Source organism: Polypterus senegalus, chromosome 8 (genome assembly GCF_016835505.1).
Source record: "Polypterus senegalus isolate Bchr_013 chromosome 8, ASM1683550v1, whole genome shotgun sequence".
NCBI classification, from domain to species: domain Eukaryota; kingdom Metazoa; phylum Chordata; class Cladistia; order Polypteriformes; family Polypteridae; genus Polypterus; species Polypterus senegalus.
Window position 1 is genome coordinate 166752678 of NC_053161.1, and position 25075 is coordinate 166777752.

Here is a 25075-nt window from a genome sequence, read left to right on the forward strand (position 1 = left end):
CAGGACAGTGGCCTGCATGCAAGGTGGTTCCGATCAACAATAGAAAAGAATGGGAAAATAGACAATTGCTGATTCTGCCAAACAGAGATGGAGCCAGTCACTCCTCTGGTTGCTGGCTGCAAGGTAATGATGGTAGAAGGCCTATACGTGCAAAAACACAAAGTTGACAAACATATTGGGACATATGCAAAAAGTTCAACTTGCCAGTATCACACTGCAGACCAAATAACAGAAAATGAGGAGGTGTGGGTCAGTTGGGACATACCAATACCAACTGCCAGGAAACTAGACATAATTATCAAAGCAAACCAGTCTGATAATCCATAGACCATTGAGGTTTCAGTTTCAAGTCATTACTCCACCCACACTCCGAATGATAAGATGAAAAACTAACCAAGTATCAAGAAGCGCAATTTGAGATGAGCCAGAGGTGGGATAAAACCACTGAGATTGGGCCACTGGTGCTGGGATTAACAGGCCTTATCAATAAATCAATAAATCTAGGCCTGTTTAGATGCTCTACTAGTTACTAACACTTCATTATAAATTACAGAAGGAATCATTATTAGGGACGATGCAAGTACTGCGCCGAGCTCTGACATGAAATCTAAGAGAATAATAACAACCGCAGTAATGCAAATATAACACCAGAAAAACAACCACACTTCAGGACTCTTGAGTCAGATTCACTCCTGGCCTGGAAGTAAGCAAACAAAACCATTCTTGAGAAAGTCACAACTGTGCTAAAGGGCTCTCATTTATATGCAATTTTCAGAGAGACGCTAAAATTCACAATGGCCAGAGGACCAAAAGATGAATGTTTAATCATAGCTGGGCATGACCGCAGCCTACGCACAAAATGGTTCAGGGTGTCCAATAGCAAAACAATTCTGGAATGGAGCCACACAAAGCAAGAAACTGTTACACATCACGTTGCCCAGTGCAAGGTCCTAGTCGTTGAAGGATTAGGCACTGAAAGACGCAGTAAAACTTGTCAAACTAATTCAGTTGAAACATCTAGTTTTTATTTTAAAAATGGCATAGAAATAGTGCAACATCTTCAGAGGACGAGGTGTGGTCTCATTCCAGATGGACAATGTTATTGACCCCACCACATTGGAACTGATCAGTCCACAAAAGCACATCTTCGGCAAAAAAAATAAAGAAGACTGGGCACAGTCCAGTGGCCAATTGAAGAAGAAGAGGATGAGGACGTCACATACTGCTACTTTTATCTAACTAAAGGATATGCCAAAATTGGAATCTTGGAAAGAAATCTGGATTTACAAGCTAGAGAAGGTGCCTTATGCAACCCTAGTGTCTCTAATTGAAAAAGAACAATCAATGAATGAAAGCAAATTAAGTCAATACTGATTAGCCTACCTCTTAAAAACAGTAAAAGATGAAATAACACAGGTAGAAGGCAAGTCTTGAAGCCCCTAAAAATGAAAGAACATCAAATTGAGTACATCAGAAGAAACTTGCCCAAACTGAAAAAGGAATGAAATGAGTAAAGACAATACCCCCTGGAAAAAATCTAGATGTAATTAAAAGGGGGCTTAAGATTAGCTCCTGGGTGTGATTGATATGGATAACTACGGAGAAGTACAGAGAAGAGAAAAGTTATTGATAACATCATTAGACAATACCATATGCAGGATTAAAGCTAAGATGGAGAGCCAAGATCCAGAAGGCCTTACCTGTAATAAAGCAAAACCAACGACATATAATGGATTTGAGAACAGTCATCACGATCAGAACTGCATAGCAGACCAAGAGAAAGAAATTGTTACTTCCAAAAGCAGAGCAAATCGAGATTCATCCCTACGGTAGACGCTAAGAGAATTTACAGTCACCTGAATAAAAATGTCAACAGAAATAACAGAAGGTCATACAGTGCAAAAGAGAAACTATTGTTAAATTAAAGCAATTGTGGACTGCTGCAATATGGGACAAAACCTCAAGTGAGACATTGATTAACTATTTAAATAAAAAAAAAAAGTGTTTGATATTATACCCCGCATCTGGATCTCCAAATACTTGCAAGTGTATAAAAGTCCCCCTGAAATCACAAGTTTTATCTCCGCTACCCTGAACCACTGGCAGACAACCCTGCAGTTTCACCAGGACAAAGGTGGGATTACAATCCCAAACATAAAAATAACAGGAGGAATATTCAAAAGAAGTCCCAATTTTTTTTATCTTTAAACTTGCTAAAATAACCCAACAAACAATAATTCTCGATCATGGGTTTAACATCAGCACTCAAAACCAACTGAACCTTTACATACCTGTTATTTGGGGATGACTTGAAGCTCTACAGCTCAGGCACTTAGAACAGCAGGTCTTCTTTGTGAAATGATTTCTTAATTACATTTGTGCCATCAGAGAAATGGTCCTAGAAGAAATGTAATACTTGTGGACTAACACAGGAGCAGATCCAAACCCTAAGGCACAAAGCAAGTCTGCTGACAAAGAGAACATCTGTAGAATGAAGAAAATCCTCAGGAGTTCCCTAATGGCACACAACAAAGTCGAAGCCATAAACTAACTGACGCCTCATGAAGGTCTCTCAGCCACCCCAACTTGTGTCGTGATCGAGTCCATACGCCTCTCTAAGCAATAGAGTTTAGAATTTTAAAAACTGGACCAACAGAAATGAACCATAAATTAGCCACATAGACTAGGAGGTTGCCTTTTGTATGTGTGTGTGTCTATTGTGGGAATTGTATTATTATTGACACGTGTTCTATGGTGACATCTACTATGTTTTAGCCAGAATTTTTTCTTTTCTACCTGACTTAGGTTTGTATGTTTTTTCTGTTTATTTTAAAGTATTTGTTATTATTGTTTTTTTATGTTTTATTTACTGTGGTGGGTAGGAGCCCTGCCCAGGGATTTGTTCCTGCCTTGCGCCCTGTGTTGGCTCCAGCAGACACCCGTGACACTGTAGTTAGGATATAGTAGGTTGGATAATGGATGGATGTTTTATTTATTATCTATGAGTAATAATTATTCTTATGTTCTGTGGATGGTACCCTAATCGATGGGGCCTTACTGATGTTACTGCTGCTGGATCCTCCCCTCTGGCTTTACAAGTCACCCACGAAAAAGAATTGACTGGTTAATCTGAGTGTGTTAGGTGTCTCTTGTGTGAGTAAATGTCTAAGGACATTTTCTAGCATTTTGAACTTTTTAAAGCAAGCTTTCAATATTAGGCCTGTGTAGGCCGCACCCTGTAGGTAGCAATTGGAGACCTGTGTGATTTGGGGTAAGGCTACTTTGTTTAAGTGGTGGTCCTGACCTTTTTTTGGTGGCTTATTTTTCAGGCCTGACAACCTTTTAGATATAGTCCTAAATCTAAATAACAACATATAATAACAATTGTAATATTATTGTGTATAAATGACAATAAACAGGACTTTGTCTCTGTAAACTTTGCCCGTTCTCCTTGTTTGATTTGCTTTTCCTCCAGGTACGTCTTTCTTCCTCCCACATCACCAAAGAGCAACAAGGTAGGGTTCTTGACAATTCCCTGTGTGAGTGTGGATTGGCCCATGAATGGACCCTGCAATGAAATGGTGCCCTGTCAATGGATGGCCCCCAGTTGGGTTAAGCAAATTTGAGAAAGATGTGTTACTTCCTGCTTCAATGACCGTCTAAGTATTCAGTCCCCTTCACTTTATTTTGTTGTAGATTTCATTTTAAATGGATACATGGTAACACTTTAGGTACTGCAGATATGCACCTATTTCTCATATCTAACAAGACTGTAACAAACACTTCTTTGGGTCTTCATAACACTTTACAAAGCATCAGTAAAGTGTTTACTCATCTCTGCAATGCGACCGACTAATAAAACGTCACTTTGGAATGGTCACTTGATATTATACATTTAGTATAAGACCTGTGTATCAGTCGAGGAGATTCAGTCCTGACAGTCAGACCACAGATGTCCAAAAACACACACGTTTAATATTCCCTTTAGGCTTCACAACTCCATACAACACATTTAAACAGCCACAATTACTCAGTCCTTTACTTTCCTTCCTTTCTTTCTTTCTCTTCTCCTTTTCTTTTACTTCTGCCACCTCCACTACTCTCTCCAATCTAATGGAGTGAAGCGGCCCCTTTTATAATGCCCCAGATGTACTCCATGATGATCTTCCAGCAGCACTTCCTGGTGTGGCGGAAGTGCTGCAGGCCAAAGCTCTGTAATCCTCAGGGCGCCCCCTGGCGGTGGCCACGGGCCCCAACAGGGTTAAAAGCTCTGATCCCGTGGCCCTGATGCAAACCAGGGCGGCTGCCCTCTCGTGTCCCAAAGGAGGTATTGTCCCTCTCCTGGTCCTTCCACCTTCCAGGCATCCTGGGTGGGCTGGATCCCCAGTCATCTGCCACACCGTCATATTAACAAGTCATTTACCAGCATGTCAATATGCCACACTGCACACACATGAATAGCTGATCTGCTGATATTTAATAAGTGTTATAGAAAACAAAAGAAGCCTTTGTTAAGGTCTTGTTACAGAAGAATAAAGGACTAACAGATGAATTTTTGCATTAACCTAAAATAAAGTGTTACCTGATTACATTTTCAATTAATCTACACTCAATAACCCATACTGTGAAAGTGACATGTTTTCAGAAAGGTTTGCAAAATATATTAAAAATGAAGAACTGAAATCCCCCATTTGTGTAACTATTCAGACCCTTAGGAGTTTCTACAGAGTATGACATTTTTTTGTAGTCATATTAGTAAATCTCTACAAGCCACAAACCCTTAGCTATAGCACTTCAATTGTGCTCAGGTCCGTCCTCTTTGCTTTAATTCTGCTTGAGAAGTGTCTAGAACCAGAGTGAGATCCACCTGCAGCAAACTGAACTGACTGGACATCACTCAGAAAGGCATACTTGCACCCGAGTATAGAAGGTCTCACAATTCACATCTCATGTTAGGACAAAAACCAAGCCATGAAGGTCCAAGCAACTCCCTGTGGACCTCTGTGATCAAAGTGTGGTGAGGCATAGAAATAATTCTAGTGCTGAATGCTACCAGGAATCTTAAAAAATTGGGAAATGGAAGATAGATAGATACTGTGCATCCGGAAAGTATTCACAGCGCATCACTTTTTCCACATTTTGTTATGTTACAGCCTTATTCCAAAATGGATTACATTCATTTTTTTCCTAATAAAAAGTGTGCCTTAAAAGTTTGAAATCTACGTTTAGTACCTAATAACTGGTTGACCTAAGTGAAAGCATACTCGGGTTATCATGTTTACACACACACAGACACAATTTCAAAAATTGTATTTTCAGACTCATGCAGGTCTAACACATCAAGATTTAACAAAATCTCAACATTGAATTTTTAGACAATTACAATACTTTGTCTATAAGAAAGTAATTATGGACAGCTTTGAACAAAATAACTGCAGAAAAGATGACCATTTAAGCAAGTGAATCTTTAATAATGTTAAAGATACAATGTCAATACTGTCAATACCCCAATAACTAATAGAGCCAGTCGCTGAAATTGATGCAGGAAAACAGCATTTACTACAAGAAGTGTTTAATGGGAGAAGCATACATTTTGTTCCATTAATTGTATATCTTGACAGACTTTAAAGACTAAAATACCGTAATCATGAGGGAAAGATGAGAAGATGGACTGCCTAACAATAATTTCTCATAACCCAGCACAGAATGTAAGAGCCATTTTCCTAGTTCTATAAAATGTATGAATATTTATTAGATGATAATGCATAAAATATGGGAGGTTCCTAAAACCCCCGTGAATAGAATTGAGTTGGTATTTTCCTGTCATTTTTTAACAGTTATGAGTTAACAATGTTCTTTAGTAAGTGTTTAGCCTTGCCTTGTGTAAGGTACAGAGGCATACGTTTTTTTAACCGTGTCCTTGTACGCGTTCTTGTTTGAGCTCACGTTCGTGCTTATGCACGTAATCGTGCCTGGGCGCATGTCTAAGTGCCAACGGCCTACGGGCCTTTTGAGTGTAAAGTAACTCGTAAAATAAAAGAGTTTTGAACCGTATGTTTGAAGCATACAGAAGAAGAAATAAATAACCTTTAAGTACAGAAATAACCAAAGCTTCATAAGAAAAACTAAGTTTATAGAAGATACATTTTTGCCTTTATTCTTTGTAACTATTTTTCTTTTTATTCTTGTATGGATTGTTTGCCTTTAACTTTCACTAAATATTTTTAAAACGAACTTTTGGACTGAGAGATTTCTTTGACACGCGTCTTACCCGTGCCTGACTTCGCCTTATACAAAGGCGGCTACACAGAATATTCCAGCACATATGGTCAAAGGCTGTTTCTGCGTCAACAGTCAATAAATCCACCAGAGTTGATAAAGTTGGGGCTCCACCTAAAACATGTAGAAGGCAATGCATGTTATCATCAGCTCGACAAGATCCTTCATTCAAGAAAAGAAACAAAAAAGAGTTGAAACATCACAAAATGCAGGAACAGGACAAAGCACTGCACCTTTCAGATCATCAAAGATCACAAGCCATGATCCAAGGAACAGCTTGAGATGGGCAGAATGCAAGAGAAACGGCCATAAATCAATTCCATTGGCACACTTGATTGCTAGAATCAATGCCTTATAAGTGTAAGCAGTGGCAGGATGAAAATTAGGATGAAAATGTATCAGCTGATTTTATTTTTTTTCTCTAACATTTGGAGTTTTTTTTTTGTTTTTTCTGTCCACCCTGGCCATCGGACCTTACTTATTCTATGTTAATTAATGTTGACTTATGTTTATTTTTTATTGTGTCTTCTATTTTTCTATTCATTTTGTAAAGCACTTTGAGCTACATTTTTTTTGTATGAATATGTGCTATATAAATAAATGTTGATTGATTGATCTGACCCTCACATGCGAGACTTGGGGCTTTCCAGACTGCCTTCAAAAAGACCTGGGCCTCATGTATAAATGGTGCGTACGCACAGAAATGTTGTGTAAGAACTTTTCCACGTTCAAATCGCGATGTATAAAACCTACACTTGGCGTAAAGCCACACACTTTTCCACGGTACCTCATGCCTTGTCGTACGCAAGTTCTCCGCTCGGTTTTGCAAACTGGTGGCACCCAGCGCCAAAGCAATGGTACTGTTCTTGTGTGATTACTCATTATTTTCATGACGCGGCTTTATAAATACACCGAAACTAACCGCATATTGTTTATTAGTGTAATGCATCTGATTGTAATTAACTCGTAACAATATAATGGGCCAGGGAACAGCCATAGTATTCCAAATACCATAACTGCTTTAGCGTTGTTACTCTCACTTCTTCTTCTTCTTCTTCTTCTTTCAGCTCCTCCCGTTAGGAGTTGCCACAGCGGATCATCTTTTTCCATATTACTCTCACTGCACGACTCGGAGTATTTATATCACTGTATCTGAGTGTGAATCACAGCAGCTACAGCTTTAAGCACACGCTGTCTCAGCCACTGCAAAACGTTTTAAAGCCTTTCCTGTACGGACCTCACAGTTCAGAAACAGTTTCATCCCAAGAACTTTAAATGCACTCAATCAATTGCTCCTTGTAGAACTGTTTGTACTAATAAGTACAATCACCCCACTGTAAACTTGCACTACAGTTATAATATCTCACAACCTGAGCCACTTTATAAAGCGCGTATTTACATATGATGACGATATCATTTTTAAGGTGAAATGCAGCAAAATATGTTTGTTAAATTATACACATAAAACTTTAACTTCATTTAAATAATCTATATTCTTCACTGGGAGTGTCGTGAAGGATAGAATAATTAAACATGTACTACGAAGATATTTCAATGCTCTTTAAACGTTTTGAAGAATCGGCGCTAAGCTTACAGATGGCTTAACGTCTATTACAGAGCTGATTGTATGGCGATCGGTTACTTGGGGAAAGAAAAGCACTGACTGCAGTGACGGCCACGCCAATATATATTGAATATAAAACAGAAAGAGAAAATAACAACACAGCTAAATACACAGCGACAAATTTCGACAATAAATTAGTTCATCGAAGTGAAACACATGTTTAATAATGTGCTTTAACTCCTATCATCATGAAAATGACATCACGTATACATCTCAGTATTTTAGTTATTCAGAGAGCTGTAATATCACGAATGTAATGGACTCTGTGTCCAGTTGGAGGAAGAGAGCCAGTTTAAGAAGAAGTAGTGATTCACACACACAGAGCACATACGAGTAGAAGATCAAATACAAAACAAAGCTTTTAACGTGCTACTTTAATTACGATGTGATTTGAGAAACTGGTTAATTAAACGATTTTAAGATGAAGTTTATAATGTTCTACTAAATGACAAAATAAACTACGTGATTAAAGTGGAAATGTCGAGATTGAAGTTGACATTTCGTGCTTTTTCCCCACCGTGTGCCTTTTTTCTCTGTACCCTAATAAGCTTTCATATGACACTCAGACATTGGGCTTACAACTCTTCTTTTCACGACAACTTTGATATGTGACTTCTTTTTTATTTCCGGCACTGTGCGATTTTGTGAATGTGAGCTTTCAAGTTTCTCCAACACGCTATGTCACTCGATCAACTTCATTTTGTTGATTATACCACGGCTTATTTGAACAAATAGTATGTTTTTCCTTTGCCTCCACTTGGTATTCACTGAAATTCTTGTTTCCCCGTGCTTTTCCCATTGTCTTTTCACAGAAGGCTGCGCTTAAGGGCGATTTATATTGATTTGCATATTCAAATAGGTGTGATTCTGGGAGGATTTGGGGCGTTACATAATGCACGTGCACGAGCGTTAGTTTTCACGCTGATCGGGATTTATGTAACGGAAGAACGTGGAAGTTGGAGTACGCACAGATTCCTGCATCTGGATTTTTCTGTGCGTAAGCACATTTCGGCTTTTGTGCTTACGCCATGTTATAGTGCGAGTTCTACGCACGGCGTTATACATGAGGCCCCTGGCTATCTGCATAATGTCAAAACTGGAACCTCGGACAAGAAGAGTTTCTGTGGTATCATTCAATTACTGGAGTAAATTCTCAAAGTTTAAGGAAGGTTACAGCCTACCTAAAACCTGAATGGCATCGCTGTCATGAACATTTTTTAAAGACCAGTAACATAAGAGATTATTTTTCTAGTTTTTCTCACCTGCTCAATTCATTTAGTAGAATTGGACGCTCCGGTGATTATTAGTTTTTCTGTCGTGAGAAGTCACTTTGTTTATCAATGTCCCAAGCTCGTTAAGAAATCTTTTTTTCTGTTTGTCATCTCTGTGAATCACAGCAAGGTCTTTCCTAAAATTGAGCCATAAAGTTACATTCTCACTTGCGACAGTCTTCGTCAAGTCTGGGCACACGACATGCATTGTGGAAGGCTCTACACCCTTGTCAGACAAGGCCTCACCTCATGCTGGATTCTTATTCTGCAGGCTCACAATTTCAAAGTGGGACCTCCTGTGAGACGGCATTGCTGGATGCGCCAGTGAGAGGTGAGTGAAATGCAATAGAATTTTTTTTTTTCCTGGGAGGCTTAGGGGGGGAAAAAAAAGGCATCCCACAAATAGTTTATCTCACTGGCATCCATATGATCTCCACATAGTGTTTTTGTTTTTTTTTAGACTAACCTGATTTAAAAAGGGTAACTTTAAATAATTCACTCTTGAATTATTTTTATATTCACTAATTTACGTGGTAACGTATTAGTATTTGTTTGAAGTTGCATGTTGCCTTTTTTCAGTTAAAATGTCAGAAAACTGTAAGTAAATAAATTGAGCAGGTGCACACGTTAAGAAAAACAAGGTATGGCACGATGATCACATCATTCTTTATAAACCTACGCTGAAACACCCAAAGCCCAGTGAGATGTAGTTGTAGTTACCCTGGAAGAATCCCACTCTCTGTTATCCATGAAATTCAAGGTGAGCTGTATGTTTTTTTAAAAATAAAAAAGCCTTAAACTCACCTACTTTTCACATATCGAACCTCTCTATTTTTCACACATTAAAAATAACTCCAAAAATGTAGATGTAGTTGAGAAAAATTTAAGACTAACACACTCTCACAAAAACTATTTGAAATAAATACCTTGTTAAACCCTCAATACAATATTTTCGGGCAGATAAAGAAATGGCACCTTTCGTTTAACCTAATGGCACTTCAGGCTTCTTTTGGGGTTACATTTTGTTAAAGTTTTTTGGTGTGCTTATTATCGAGACAGGAGTGAACCTTACTGTTTAGTCGTGACAGTCCAAACTTCACACCCAGCAACCAGATGAGTGAGTTCCTAGCTCTGTTTGGCAGTAGCGCCATTTATCAGTTGTACAATCGATTTCTAGTGTTTTCATCTGCACAGGCTGCTGCCTAGTGCAGCCATGTTTAGGCATTCATTTTTTGGTCATAGTTTGCCCCTTATGAGACATCCATGGTTAAGTCCTTGGTTCACAGGGGATTGTTGCAGGAACAGCATGTTTTTCCTCTATATCTGTGAACTTGTGTGAGTTCTTGTGTGTCTCTGCAGATTGCCCTTTCGTGAAAACAGTTTGCCACACTCCAAACAGCAATATGGTTTCTCTTCAGTGTGAATTTTTGTGTGGTTCTGAAGATTGATCCTGTCAGAGAAATACGGCTTCCCTCCAGTGTGAATTCTCGCGTGCCTCCAAAGAGAACTCCTGTCAGACAATTGTCTGCCACAGTCCTTACAACAATACGGCTTCTCCCCAGTGTGAATCCTAGTGTGTCTTTGAAGAGTACTTCGGCGACAGAATTGTTTGCCACATTCAGAACAGCAATATGGCTTCTCTCCTGTGTGAATTCTTGTGTGCCTCCAAAGACTACTCCTGCTAGAAAACTGTTTGCCACATTCATTACAGCAATATGGCTTCTCCCCTGTGTGAATTCGTTTGTGGCTCTGAAGATAGCTTTTTTGTGAAAATTGTTTTCCACATTCATCACAGCAACACGGCTTCTCTCCTGTGTGAATTTTTGTGTGTCTTTGAAGAGTACTCCTGTGACAAAATCGTTTGCCACATTCAGAACAGCAATATGGCTTCTCTCCTACGTGAATTAGTTTATGGCTCTGAAGTTTACTACTGTTACAGAATTGTTTATTACATTCAGGACAACAGTACGGCTTCCCTCCAGTTTGAGTTCTTGTGTGCCTCCAAAGACTACTCCTGCGAGAAAATCGCTTGCCACATACAGAACAGCAATGCGGCTTTTCTCCTGTGTGAATCTGTTTGTGACTCTGAAGATGGCTTCTTTGTGAAAACTGTTTGCCACATTCATTACACCAATATGGCTTCTCTCCTGTGTGAATTCTTTTGTGGCTTTGAAGATTGCTTTTCTCAAAGAATTGTTTGCCACATTCAATACAGCAAAATGGTTTCTCCCCAGTGTGAATTCTGGTGTGTTTCTGAAGATTACTACTGTTACTGAATTGTTTTCCACATTCAGAACAGCAGTGAGGTTTGTCTCCTATATGAAATTTAAAAGGGGAAAAAAAAGCTTATTTTCAAAACAATGCACTATTACTGACAATAATTAACAACATTAAATAAATGCTGGTTTAAATCTGGAACAGCCATTGATAAATACAAGGAATTGTAAAACTTAAGCTGCATGTGAAAAGACACTCAACCTAAGCACAATCTCTGTAAGTTAAACACATCATGTGTGACGGGCACAACTGACAAGATATTTAGTTACAGTTATGCTGCATCACAGAAATACTTTAACATTTTGTCAACTAAGTCTTAAAATGTCATTCAAAATATGTTCTTTTTATTTGATAAAAGAGGTAAATAGTGATGATCTTCAGTTTTCAAGATATTAGTTTTTCATTTATAAAAGAGAGTGCATGCAAAACAGGTGAAATACATCCTTAAAAATAAGTAACCACCCCAACATTTCCTCCACACTTAGACAAAAAACACTTACACCAAAACAAATATCAAAATGACTTTCTTTAAATCAACAAAGCAAAACAAAGAAATTGACAAAGTAACATATTAATGCACAGGTATACAGGACAAACAGTGATCTGGGAAGGAAAAACGAGAAAACCCAGGATGAGTGCAGTTACTTGTGTTAGCTCAGAAACAAGGACTGGTCAGTGTGAGGAAACACCAGTAATACTAACTCTCTCCTTTAAACTCGTAATGGCTACATAGTGACAGGAACAATTTATACGGGTTGCATTGCAATGCGCTCTTTTACACTGTGTTCTCAATTTAATTTTTGTGTTCATGTGTGTAAATATTGTCTGGTGTACAGTAAAATCTTCTTTCAGTGGTCGGGACTGAGGCTGAGACAGATAGGAGAAAAGACGGTGTGAAAACTACGTGGCACTGTTGCCCCTTTAAACCAAACAGACAGACGCTCAGGACACAGGGTAAAAGCACCAAGAAGATCTTTAATTCTTTTTTCTTCTATAAACAGTACCTCCAAGCTCCACAGCCACACTATACAAGCAAGTAATTCACAATTCTTAATAATAAATACAATTCTCTTCTCCTCCACACCTACCAGCAAGCTTAGTCCACCATGCATCCGACTCTGGCTTGCCTGCTGGGTCTTCAGCAGTCGTTTAAATAGTACTTGACCCGGAAGTACCTCTGTTCTTCCTCTCACGTAACTTGCTAGCACTTCCAGGACAGAAGGAGAATTTAAGTTCTTTAATCAGCCCCGTAGCACTTCGGGGCTTTCGTCCTCGTGATCCATTAGTACTTCCTGGCTAGGCAAGAATTTATTCTCCCACCATCTTCCCACAGCGTCCCCTGGCGGCACCCAGCAGGGCTGTGTTGCTGAAATCCATGTCCCATAATTCCCTGCAGGAATCCGGGGCACCGCTGCAGTCCAGGGGAGTTGCCATCTAGCATCTTTTGGGAGGCAGTGTCCTGGAAAAGCTGCCTTCCCCCATCCTTCCATTTAAGGGGCATCCTGGCCAGGTTGAGCTGCCAGCTGTCTCTTACAAGGGATAACAGAACAGCTACTTTAAAAATGATATACTGCAGATTAGCGAATGGTCATATTTATTTACAAAACAAAATACAGTGGAACCTCAGTTTGTGAGTAATTTGGTTTACGAGTGTTTTGCAAGACGAGGTAAATTTTTTAATAAATTTTGTCTTGATAAACGAGCGATGTCTTGCAATACGAGTAGTATGGATACACTTTGTCTGCTGAGCGTCATGTGATCACAACTGAGCTGATGGTTCTTCTCTCTCACGTGCACGCGTCTCTCTCTCTCTTCTTATCCCTCGCTCCCGTGCGTGCGTGTCTCTCTCTCTCTCCTTATCTCGCGCCTCTCTCTCTCTCCTTATCGCACTTGTGCGCCCCCCCTCTCTCCCTCCCTCCCTATCGCGTGCCTCTCTCTCTCTCTCTCTCTCTCTCTCAACTCAGAGGTACTGGAGTTTTCTACATTTTACTTGTAGTCTTCGTTCCGTAAAAAATGGTGCCCTGTCTTATATTCCATTATCTGGGTTACGGAGCACACCTCCAAAACCATAAAAGAAAGCTTTCCCTACCAATCAGTTTCTAACTCCTCACACTCATATCCCTTTTCTCTCTATTCCTCAAACACTTCTGCTTATTGTCCTCTGACTCCCAACTCAAAAACTTCCTTCCGCTGCACCTTCCCTTTTTCTCCTAACTTCTCCTGTCACTCATCTCCTAACAGACGTACCCATCTCTTACAGAACAGAAGCCCTTCACCCGGTTCCATTACTTAAAGCATTCATTACACATTCCCCAACAGCACATCATAAGCTGCCTGCAAGTCACAATATATTAACAAAATATAACAGAATTTAAAAAGAAAATTACATTAGAAGAGAACATTGACATTACCATCGGTGCTTTCCATTTTCAACAAGTTTTTCAATTTTGTCGGCATCACGCTTTATATCGTTCACTGTTCTTCCTACTCCACAGTTTGAACCAATACTTGAAGCACTTTTGCCATTTTGTGACAATTACAACACACTTACGTTTATGAGCCATAACAATGTATAGCAAATTAACTGTAATAAAAGAGCAAATCTACGAAACACTATTAAAGTTGAAGGTACGCAACTGACACTGTGATCTCAAAATGTGGCCTGACACGTGGTGCTGGGGAAGAACACTACGTGCTAACAGAAGGGAGAGTTGTTCCAATGTGCAGAGCTCACAGCGTACTGCACAGCAGTAGTAGCACAAGAACGGGAAGGTGCTTTTTTTTGTAATTTTTGGCCCTGATGGTTAACAGAGACTGACAGCTAGTCGAGTGATGAATAATCAAGCTTTTATGTGTAACTGTTTCTGTCATAGCATTATAGATGGAAGATCTCCAAGTTTGTACTCAATTAAGTGTTCTGCAGAAAAATACATTAAATTGAACTAAAATGATAAATGAACAAAAGTTACTTAATTCTGCCATTGACACAAGTGTTTCTAAAACACGTTTTGTAAATTTTTATTAATCAAAGATGGGCAGCTACCAACTTTTTGGTTCATTTCAGTCACTTGACGTGACATGGAAGACCTCTTTCGTCATCTTGACAATCTGTCTTACTGCTAGTGTTTTCCAAAGACTCCTAGGGCAGCTCTCATGAGATGAACCAACAGACATCTGGCCAGAGCTGGTTCTAATGGTCTCCGCTATTGAGCTCTCAAGAATATTCACACTCTTTCAGTGCCTGTGTGGGTCATCCTTCTGAGTTAGCTCAGCACCGAATGGTGATCAGTTGACAGCTCAGCACCTCTCTTTACCAAACTATCCAGATCTGTTAGCCCCAGGGTAGACACCACCACAGAGGATCACTGGTATTCTGGTACCAATTGCTTTCAAGATAAACAATGGACTAAGCCAGTCACAAGCAAACATTTCCAAACATCATCAATCTAAGGACCACTGAGGCGCACAAGCCTCACATGTCAACCCTAGAAGCATTAAGTGCAAAGGCAACAAGGCTGGCCTTGTGGGCTTGTTTTCAGTCTTCTTAAATTATATAAAAAAAAAATAAATACTTTTGAGTTTTTGCTGTCAAGCAGATGCTACATTAAGGAGAAGAGTCTAGCTGCAGCCTGCAATACCTATGTCATAGGTCAGGTAATGCCCACGACGACACTCAAAAAATGCCCTTTGACTGAGATAACTCTCCTACAACCCTAATCTTCACCATAGGGTATGGGGCCCTAATGTTGACCACGGTCTAATGCAATGGGTGTTACGTGACTGACGTTGAGGGCATTTCATGATGTTGGGGCATTACATAGCTGCCCTCTTGGGTACTGTGGTCTGCAATTACACTCTGTTGAAATTAAGTGGAGATTGTTCATTTGAATACAGCACACAAGCAAACAATAAGCTGGTACATAGTTTTATCTTAGCACAACTAATCTCAAATTTGGACAATTTCTCGAAATTAATAGCCACACTAACCCTTTGCTTCCATCAGGTGGATGCAGTTTCCACTACGACTGCTAGATGGCGTGAACAGAGCTTCGAATATGATCCTTGGTACGCATCAACTGGCATTGGCGGGATACATTCGCTACCTCGGCTGCATTCAGGCTGGAAGCAGTTTGAAGCAATTTTGCGATGATTGTCTATAAGGGGTTAAATGTAATATCACCCTGTGACAGCTCTGCAATAAAATGTAGACAGGCTGCACTGTGTAGCTACAGGGCTTTATGAGCTTCTATGATAGAAGACCATGAAAACCCCTCCACTACACACCACTAATTAGGTATTTGGTTATAATTATTTAAAATAGTTAAAATAACAAAAGCAATAATCATTGTAATTAATAATTTACAAAAACTGAATAAGGGAAAAAAAGAAGACATTGTTATCTTGTTTTCTTCAGGGCTGTGGAGTCGGTAGATAAATCCTTCGACTCCGACTCCTTAGTTTCCAGAACTTCTAACTCTGACTCCCCTGTATTTAATATTATAATGTATTTTCCATGTTGATTGAAGGAAGGCAACATACACATCATTTACCATAGAACTACTGGCTAGGAAGCTGACTCTCTACCGTATTGGCCAGTTTAAACAAAAGACAAGAACCCCTGAACACACATCAGGCCATAGCACACACCTACACCTACATCATTACACTTACTTATACTCAAATTAACTTGTTAAACACATTATATCTGATATAAAATGAAAACACTTTTTGTAATGTGCCATAAGAGGGTGCAGACCTATAAATACCTGGGAGTGCAGCTGGATGATAAATTGGACTGGACTGCTAATACTGATGCTCTGTTCAAGAGAGGACAGAGCCGACTATACTTCCTTAGAAGGCTGGCGTCTTTCATCATCTGCAATAAGATGCTGCAGATGTTCTATCAGACGGTTGTGGTGAGCGCCCTCTTCTACACGGTGGTTTGCTGGGGAGGCAGCATAAAGAAGAAGGACGCCTTACGCCTGGACAAACTGGTGAGGAAGGCAGGCTCTAATGTAGACACAGAGATGGACAGTTTGACATCAGTGGCAGAGTGACGGGCGCTGAGCAGATTCCTGTCAATCATGGAGAATCCACAGCAGCCACTGAACAGGATCATCTCCAGACAGAGGAGCAGCTTCAGCGACAGACTGCTGTCACCGTCCTGCTCCACTGACAGACTGAGGAGACCCCACACTATGCGACTCTTCAATTCCACCTGGGGGGTAAATGTTAACATTATACAAAGTTATTGTCCGTTATACCTGCATTTTTATCACTCTTTAATTTAATATTGTTTTTTTTATCAGTAAGCTGCTGCTGGAGTATGTGAATTTCCCCTTGGGATTAATAAAGTATCTATCTATCTATCTATCTATCTAATCCAGATTACAATATGTGAATGTCAGGTTGTATAATAGCTCAGCTGAACTTCACACTAGTAGTAACACAACTATGCACTGGGCTTTACTCTTACATCAGAGAAGTACTTAACTATGCCTATTATTTGTGAAATGGGACATTTGAACTTGCTGTATTTTTTTTCATTCCAATTTAAACTTTTTAAACATTTTTAAACATTTTTGCCAACTCCGACCCCGGGTACCCAAAATTGTCTCCGACTCCTCGAATCTGACTCCACAGCCCTGGTTTTCTTATATTTTCTGAACAGTATCAGAAAATGAAACAAAGACACATTAAAAAATAAACTGAAAAGGAACCAAACAAGAAAGAATAATCTCTTATCTAACATAGCGCCAAATCAAATTCCAAAGTACATAATCATAAAGATAAAATAAGAAATCTGAAACAGAAAAAATCCTTATCGAATTCTCAAATATATTTTGAAATGTAAAACCAACGGCTGAAGTACAGAGGCAGGTGAGCAACCTCAACATTTACCACGAGTATCGAAGCCGGAGAAATCTGAACTGAGACCATACAAGAGAAGTACAATGAGGCCCACCGCTCTGCTGGCCGCTGCCGAGATTGTCTCTACAATAAAATAAAATAAAAATAAAAAAAGCAATAAAAATGATCACCCCGAAAGCGGGCAGTAGAGGTCACGTAGTATATGTGTACCAAATTTCAGGTCAATAGTTCAAACGGTTTGCGGGCTACAGGTGATTTAAAATCCTGCACAAACTGACAGCCACTGTAGCGTATTATATAAGAAGATAATTTCATGTGTCATTGGTTTTCTGTGTGAAAAAAAAACTTACACATTTCTGCAAAATTTACCCTTAACAAGTTTCCAACTGTGTACCCATGTTCTTGTTAGAGAATTTATTTTAAAGTAGTGGCTTTGATTCACTGTACTAATTCCTTTCGTGCAAAGGGCATACAAAATGACAATTTCCCCACAAGATTAATACAGTACACCCAAATAAAACATTTCAATCATGCCACCTCTCAGACTCAGACATTATTACTCAGACATCATTAAAGCATTTATAGTCCAATCTGTGGCTCTCTTACGCTAATGACCTCCTTAGAAACTCATTGGAGCTGTGCTTGAGCCAATGGGATGAGACCAGACGCGTGGCTTGGAGGAGCCCAGCCCTATGAAAAGGTACAAAAACTGTGGGTAATGGCACGTTTGGCTTTTCTCAATAAGAGCTGTTCATGAACATAAAGAACAGGAGCATAACAACATCGAAAACTGAGGAGACCATTCAGTCTATCAAGCTTGCTTATTTAGCAAATAGCTAAGGTGTCCAAAAAGATACTTCTTAATGGTTGTTAAAAGGGCATTAAAAGAACTGTAGAGATGCAAAAAATTGGAAAAGGTGACAAAAGCATTCTGAAATGGCTGAGTGTCCGTCAATCAGAAATCAAGTGGTGTACAAAATGGGAAAAATTCAGTAATGGAGTAGGCATTCTGCAAAGATTACAGCAAGACAGCAGAGGTGGAAAGGAATCCTGGAGGGAAGAGAAATCTTTTTCACTTGAGAAAGTCCAAGTCCATGTGCCTATGGGAAAGAAAACATCTCTTAGTATATTAAAAAAAACAATAAAATGTCTGGCGTCGGTCACTTCGTTGCTGGGTTTAATTTCGTCCAGTGTCCACAAGAGGGCAGCAATGTCCGATGAACAAAAGCAACAGTTCTTATAAAAAAGGAGAGATGTAAGGGCTAGCATATCCAGTGAACGGAGGTCCCTAAATACACAGCGTGATCAAAACAGTTGAACTCATTATTGCACCATTGTGACCATTTTAAATAATGGGTGTTATGCAATGCTAGAAAGAATGAGGTTTATGGAAGGGCTACACCAGGGAAATCACTGCTGCCTAAGAAAAGCATTACTGCACATCTCAAACTTGAAAAGAGACCACCTGGATGGTTCGCACCAGACAATGTTCTGTGGACGAATGAGACCAAAGTAGTACTCTTTGGTCCTAAAGCACAACACCATGTCTGGAGGCATAAGAACTCTGCACGCCAATACCAAAACCTCACAATGGTGGGATCATCACAGCTTGATCCTTCAAGGCCATTGAAAACAACTGAACACAAGAAATGTTACCAAGAAACCTAACTGGAGAATGTCAGGAGAGTAGAAGTTTAAAAGAAGTTCAGTAACGAAACAAGAAGTGAAAGGCTGGTGTTATGAAATAGCGAATCAGAGTCCAGATCTCCACAAAAATAGAGATTCTGTTGCGTGAACTGAACATATCTGGGCCCATATGCATCGTGGCTCATTATTAACCCTAGGAATTGTACTAAACCTTGTCCTACCTCAGAGTAGCACGAGAAGTATATATGAAGCATCCTACTCTTACTACCAGATACGAAAAAGAGCTCAAGTGTAAGAATGAATGACATTGTGATTTTACAGGCACTCAAGCCCCAAAGTGATAACTCAAGATAGCATTTGTAGTTTTCCTGGAAATCTTTGATGCTTTGTATTTTTCTGATACTAGTGCTATGGCTTCACCACAAAGATGATAAAAATTTTCAAAGTAGAAGAAGAAGAAGGAAACATAATAAGGCTGCACAAAGCTACATGTAATTTTTACCACTTCACAATAACATTATGAATAACAAGCACTGATATGGAAGAACTGAGCCACACATACTTAAATGAGTAAAGCCTGCTAGCAGGTGTGTTTATTTAACAACGAATGATCCATAGGTTCACAGTCAGAAGAATTGCCTTCCTGCAGTTATTGCAATGGGAAACCCTTAATAAACTAACAGTTATACTGAAACTAGCCACAGCAATAATTTGTGTTCACTCTTGCAGAGTACTGTGAAGTGCAGCGCCTCTCTACATGACCCCCACACATACAATCTTATGTAAGGCAACTGCCTGCTTGAACCTTCCCAGGATTGTGTACTGTAACTCAAACATTCCAGGATTTTAGTGAATGCAAAGCTCAGTGTACCTGTGTGATATTTTGCTGTCAAACACCCACCCTACCCCATTTGTCTTCAGAGTAATATACTGGCTACTATAGTACATTCTGCATCCATGAACACCTGTGTCTTGATACGGTGATATCGCTTGCAACTTACATATGCGTGCTCGTCCACACTTTGGGCAACCACGTTTAATTGTATGCCCATTGCTTGATTTAACATTACCACATGTGGAGTGGTGGAAAACATATCAATCTGCATTTTTCCTCAAGTGTTGTAAGGGTTCAAAGTTTAGTGCAAAATTCAAGAAATAGTTGGTTGTGACCTACCCAAATCATCACTATTGCAAAAGTGCATTCTATACATAATATTAGTAACACTTTCATTTTAAAAAAATGTGCATGGCTTTTCCCTGCATATGGAATGATCGTGTAGAGTACAAGATGTTCCAAACATTCCATCTCTGTCAAATCAAGATCATTGTTTTCCTGTGGTACCAAAACATTCTGCACTTCTCGGGATGTATATACCAACCTCTACCTGAATGCCATCTTTAGGCAGCTCATAGGACAGTGGATAAGCTCAGCTAAATCCTGGTGAAGTTAGGAATTGAGGGAATTATTAAAATGCTTTTGCTCCTACTCCTAAAAGTAGGACCAACTTTGCATCACTCTGATATGTTGGAACCAGTTAGGATAGTTTTCCTACTCTGTGCCGGTTGATAAATATGCACACAGTTCCGGAAAGGGATCACAGATCAAAATGAACGGAAAAGTCTGGCAAGGAGGCATGGCTGCAACTCAAGACTGACCAGCAGCTACAAAAAATATTTGGAGGAGGCCATTGCTACTAAAGAAGGGTCAACTAGTTAGTACAAAAGACTGACCTGTGAATGTTTAAATGTGTTCAGGACTAACAGGATATTAGTTTATGAAGACAGGGTTTATCTGCTATTGGGACTATTGTAGGAGTAAAGTTGGACAGTTTAATATCTGTGGCACAGCGACGGGCACTAAGCAAACTCCTGTCAATCATGGAGAATCCACTGCATCCACTGAACAGGATCATCTCCAGGCAGAGGAGTAGCTTCAGTGACAGACTGCTATCACTGTCCTGCTCCACTGACAGACTGAGGAGATTGTTCCTCCCACACACTATGTGACTTTTCAATTACACCCAGGGGAGTAAATGCTAACATTACTTATAACTTATTGTCTGTTTTTATATGTACTTTTATTACTCTTTAATTTAATATTGTTTTTTGTATCAGTATACTGCTGCTGGATTATGTGAATCTCCCTTTAGGATTAATAAAGTATCTATCTATCTATTGAGTTGAAGATCAGACCGCATTATTAAGATGAATACAGTGGAACCTTGGGTCACGAATGTCTCGGAACATGTACAAATCGGGTTACGACCAAAAAGTTCACCAAACTTTTGCATCTGTTCACAACCACACACTCAGGTGACGAAAAAGCCAGTTTCCCTTCTGGTTCGTACGCGCCGATGACTTCCGCACATGTTCAGTCTCTCCCCGTTTATTCGTTGTGAACTCTTTGTGCTCTGTTTCGTTTCCCTTCCAGTTCGTACGCGCCGGTGATTTACGCACATGTTCAGTCTCTCCCTGTATAGTACATTATTCTCGGTCAGACGTGCATCGCGCAGAGGGACTGTAATCTCCTCTCCACCCAGCTTCCTGCTCACTTCTTTCATGCAAGAACTCGACTCATGCAAGGTGACTTTTCTTGGTTGTTTATGGTTAGTTTTTGTATAAATTAAGGATTTTTCAAATGTTCATTTTTTTTCCCCTGTGCTTAAAACTCATTAAAAAAAAAAAAAAGTGTTTACAGCGATCAGTTCGTAAGGCTGTAGCGTGAACTCTTGCAATGTAGTTTTCTCTGTTTACGATTTTCTCAGTGTTATTCAATGTTTTTACATTTAGTTTACTATTACAGTACACTGTGCATTCTATGGTATAATTAACTATTTTTGTGCTTAAAAATATATATTTACATACAGCTTGTACTTTCTGGAACAGATTGTATTTTCTATGGGGGAAATTAGTTCGACCCGAGGTTCCACTGTAAAAGCAAACATCCTGGGAATTCCAAAGGGTTTACAAACACCTGTACTTCTGTTGAGCACTCTTTTTTATGACATGCTTGGAACTTTTACATAAAAACACAACTATAACAGAAGAACAGCAAATTAGAACAGCAAGTCTTACAACATTATGAAACTACACGAAAAACACAATAAAAACATCATGAAAACACAAGACCCACCTCTTTCAGGGCCACAATCCTTAATCTGAAAGCTTAAACATTATTATTTTATACTTACTTTCTCCAGACTGTTTTGTAGCTGGTGGCTGATCTTTGCGAGTTCTAACAGATGTAGTCTCCTCAGTCCTCTTTGTGTCAGACTGTAACGATTCAGACTTTACATTGACAGAAGGTTCTGGAGATGAACAGGGTCTGCTTTGAGAAGAGTCTAACCCTGTCACCAATTCATCTTGACACCCATTATGAAGGGTGTGTTCCTTGACACTGTCCACACATTTTGGTTTGTGTGTCACAATACTAACAGACTTCTCTTCGGCCTCTTCTTTAATGTCCACTGATCCCAGTTCACAATCCTCATCCTTAATGTCCAGTCTCTCCTGTTTACAGTGGGCAGACTCCCATTCACAGTCCTCCTCCTTTACATTCGTGGTCCTTTTCTCCATGACTGTATCACCGACACATGTCTTCTCTTTAACATCCATCTAAATATTACTGTAAATAGGAGCTTTTACGTTTCCTCTGTGGAAAGAGCAGAATTGACCCTCATTACAAATGCACCAATCAAGATCTAAAATTATTTGAATTTCATTTTATGACACCCTCTCAGTTAGGTTTTCATCAAGTCAGTCAGTTCATAGCTTGTTGATAGCACCGCACTTCATATCAAATCATGAGAAACTTTGGAAGCGGAATGAAGACTCAGTAGAAAGAAACATCACATATAGTTGTGGTTTAAGCCTACATGGATTAAATATACAGTATCGTTGGGGTCCGAGAATTGTGTTATCTGTTATGTTGAAGAATGTTTATACAAGTAGGATCCATAGGATTGTGTGAAGAAGCAAGCACATCAAGAAGGGTGTAATGGAAGGATTTTTCTCTGTAAAAAGCAAAGGTGAAATAAAGAGAGGGAGGGGGAAATCAAGAGAGCAGATGAGCGTTGGTTGCTTCAGCGCGAAACCCAGCTGCATTACTAATGTTTTGGGAGAAACAGCCGGGAATGTTCTAAAGATACAGCCATGGCTATGTAAGGAGTTGTTTTTCACATGTAAGCATATTGTGTCTTCTAGTAGTACTAGGCACTGCTTCAGTCAAGGCCAAATGCCGTGTCTCGTGGGAAAGGGTGTGTGAGAAACTGATCACTTCTGCATACACTGCTTCCACGTAGGCCGCTTTTGGGCAAGGACACCTAATTAGTATATAAGGGAAGGTTCCGCCCTCAGTTTCTTTGGACGCTCAACCGTGGGGAAAGGCGCACACCGCCCGGTCTTATCTGATAAAAGGCACATGAGTTGATCCTCTGACGAGACTGACATGCGGGCTCCCTCAGTCTACTGGTCTAGGATGATGGCTCTGGGTCTTTTGATGTATGTTACTGTATGTATGTATGTTATTGTAAGTATAAGTTTGTCTCTTTAAGCATATATATTTATTTCTATAACCCATTCATATGATTTTATATTTTATAATTGAATAAGTAAATTTTATTGAAGTATCGGACCTCTTCTCTCTGATTTTTGCCTACTTATGTTTTAATCCCTTGAACCATTTTCCCAAATCAAAACAAAGGGGAAGAAGAATGAGAAGCTTTGCTGAAAACATTCGGGCTGCAATGGATGACGATGAGCAGATGAAATAATGGGTTTGCTAGCCTTGGCTGACATGTGCTTACCTTCCATTTTCGTCAGTTGGTTAGACAGCCTTTTCCCTGGTAATCATTCATAAAAAGACCCTAATCCCCCTATTACAGTCGGACTCAATCATAATATTTGATTAAAGTATCAGGTTTTATATATCCCCCTGTTCTCATTATAAGTTTTGAAAGTTCTTTGTTCTGTTGAACTGTGAGCTTCCCTTTTGTAGAAGTAAATGGCTGCCTGACCCGATTTGAGCTCCTATGAAATCCTTCATTGCACCGCCATTACAGGAAAAGATGCTAATGGAGTTTAAAGTGCTAAGCGCTGTATGGCCAGCCACTGTGTTTGCTGGAATCAGTGCACATGCTTTGAATTTGTTTTTTGAGCGCAAGTTCAGAAGAGCGAGGTTAAAACAACGATTATGTAGCCCAAGCCAGTTACTGAGTGAGGCTCTGCTGGTCTGCTCATTAATTGGGCCGTGTGACTGCAGGTGGACACGGAGGTGAAATCTTTGAGCGGCGGTGCAACTTGTGCTGCTGGGTTTAAGAGGACAGCATTTAGAGAGCGAAGGTATGTAGGGGGTGATTACTATGCTGCATAAAAGACGCTGTGCGTATTGGCTGAGATGGGCAGGCAGGGTAAACATTTGAGCGGATTGTGGTTTTAAGATTCATTTTATGATCTTGGGTTTACTTTGATTTAGAAGATGGGTCTTGCTGATTGAGATTAAAAAGATGGAGCCACGATCTTCAGGCAAACACTGAAGAGCTAAATCTTCACCCTGCTCGATAATCCATCCAACAAAGTGGCTAACAGAACATGATAGGCTTTCATTTCACTCTTATCATTGGCTCTGTGTTGATCAGCGCTTCCTTGGGTTTGAATTATTTTTTGACTTTCTTATTTTCCAGCTCTTCTGCTGGTCAGCTGAAGGTGGCATTTGGAGTTTGAAATCAATCCGTATCACGTTCTTGTTAACCTTTGGCATACGAGTGTCGGTTTGAGGTTGGAGGTCTACAGGGTTTTTAACCCAGGCATTTTTGCTTGCTTTTTCATTTGTACTTCTCATTTTTGTGCATTTATATTGAGCTTACTTGTATTATATGCGCATAGTTTTGATATTAAAAGTTTGATTCACCACTGTAATGGAACCCGATGCATCCCATGAGTAATCAGGTATGTAATTCAATGAACCGACAGAATCCTGCATTTTACTGATCAGTTCAATACAAGTGTTACGGGTGTGTGGCGGTCCCGTCTCACTCGCCAGTCTGATCGCAGTGTACGGACTTCATAATTATAATAACAATAAGCTATTTCTGAAATGTTTTCTCCA

The 25075-nt window shown here is 39.6% G+C and overlaps 1 protein-coding gene across 4 annotated transcripts in view; it reads right to left on the minus strand.

Moving 5' to 3' along the window:
- LOC120534452 (zinc finger protein OZF-like) overlaps positions 1-25075 on the minus strand; it is an 88528-nt gene that overhangs the window by 59549 nt on the left and 3904 nt on the right. For 2 of the 4 annotated variants that reach the window (XR_005634754.1, XM_039762034.1), the window contains exon 1: positions 22161-22240. Coding sequence is in view for 1 of the 4 variants with exons in the window: in XM_039762033.1 (XP_039617967.1) it covers positions 10492-11489; positions 22161-22584 (1422 nt within the window). In the remaining 3 variants the exon portion in view is untranslated. Of the gene's footprint in view, positions 1-9617; positions 11490-22160; positions 22622-25075 lie in introns of those variants that run through there. The other 2 variants (XM_039762033.1, XM_039762035.1) reach the window with 2 other exon arrangements.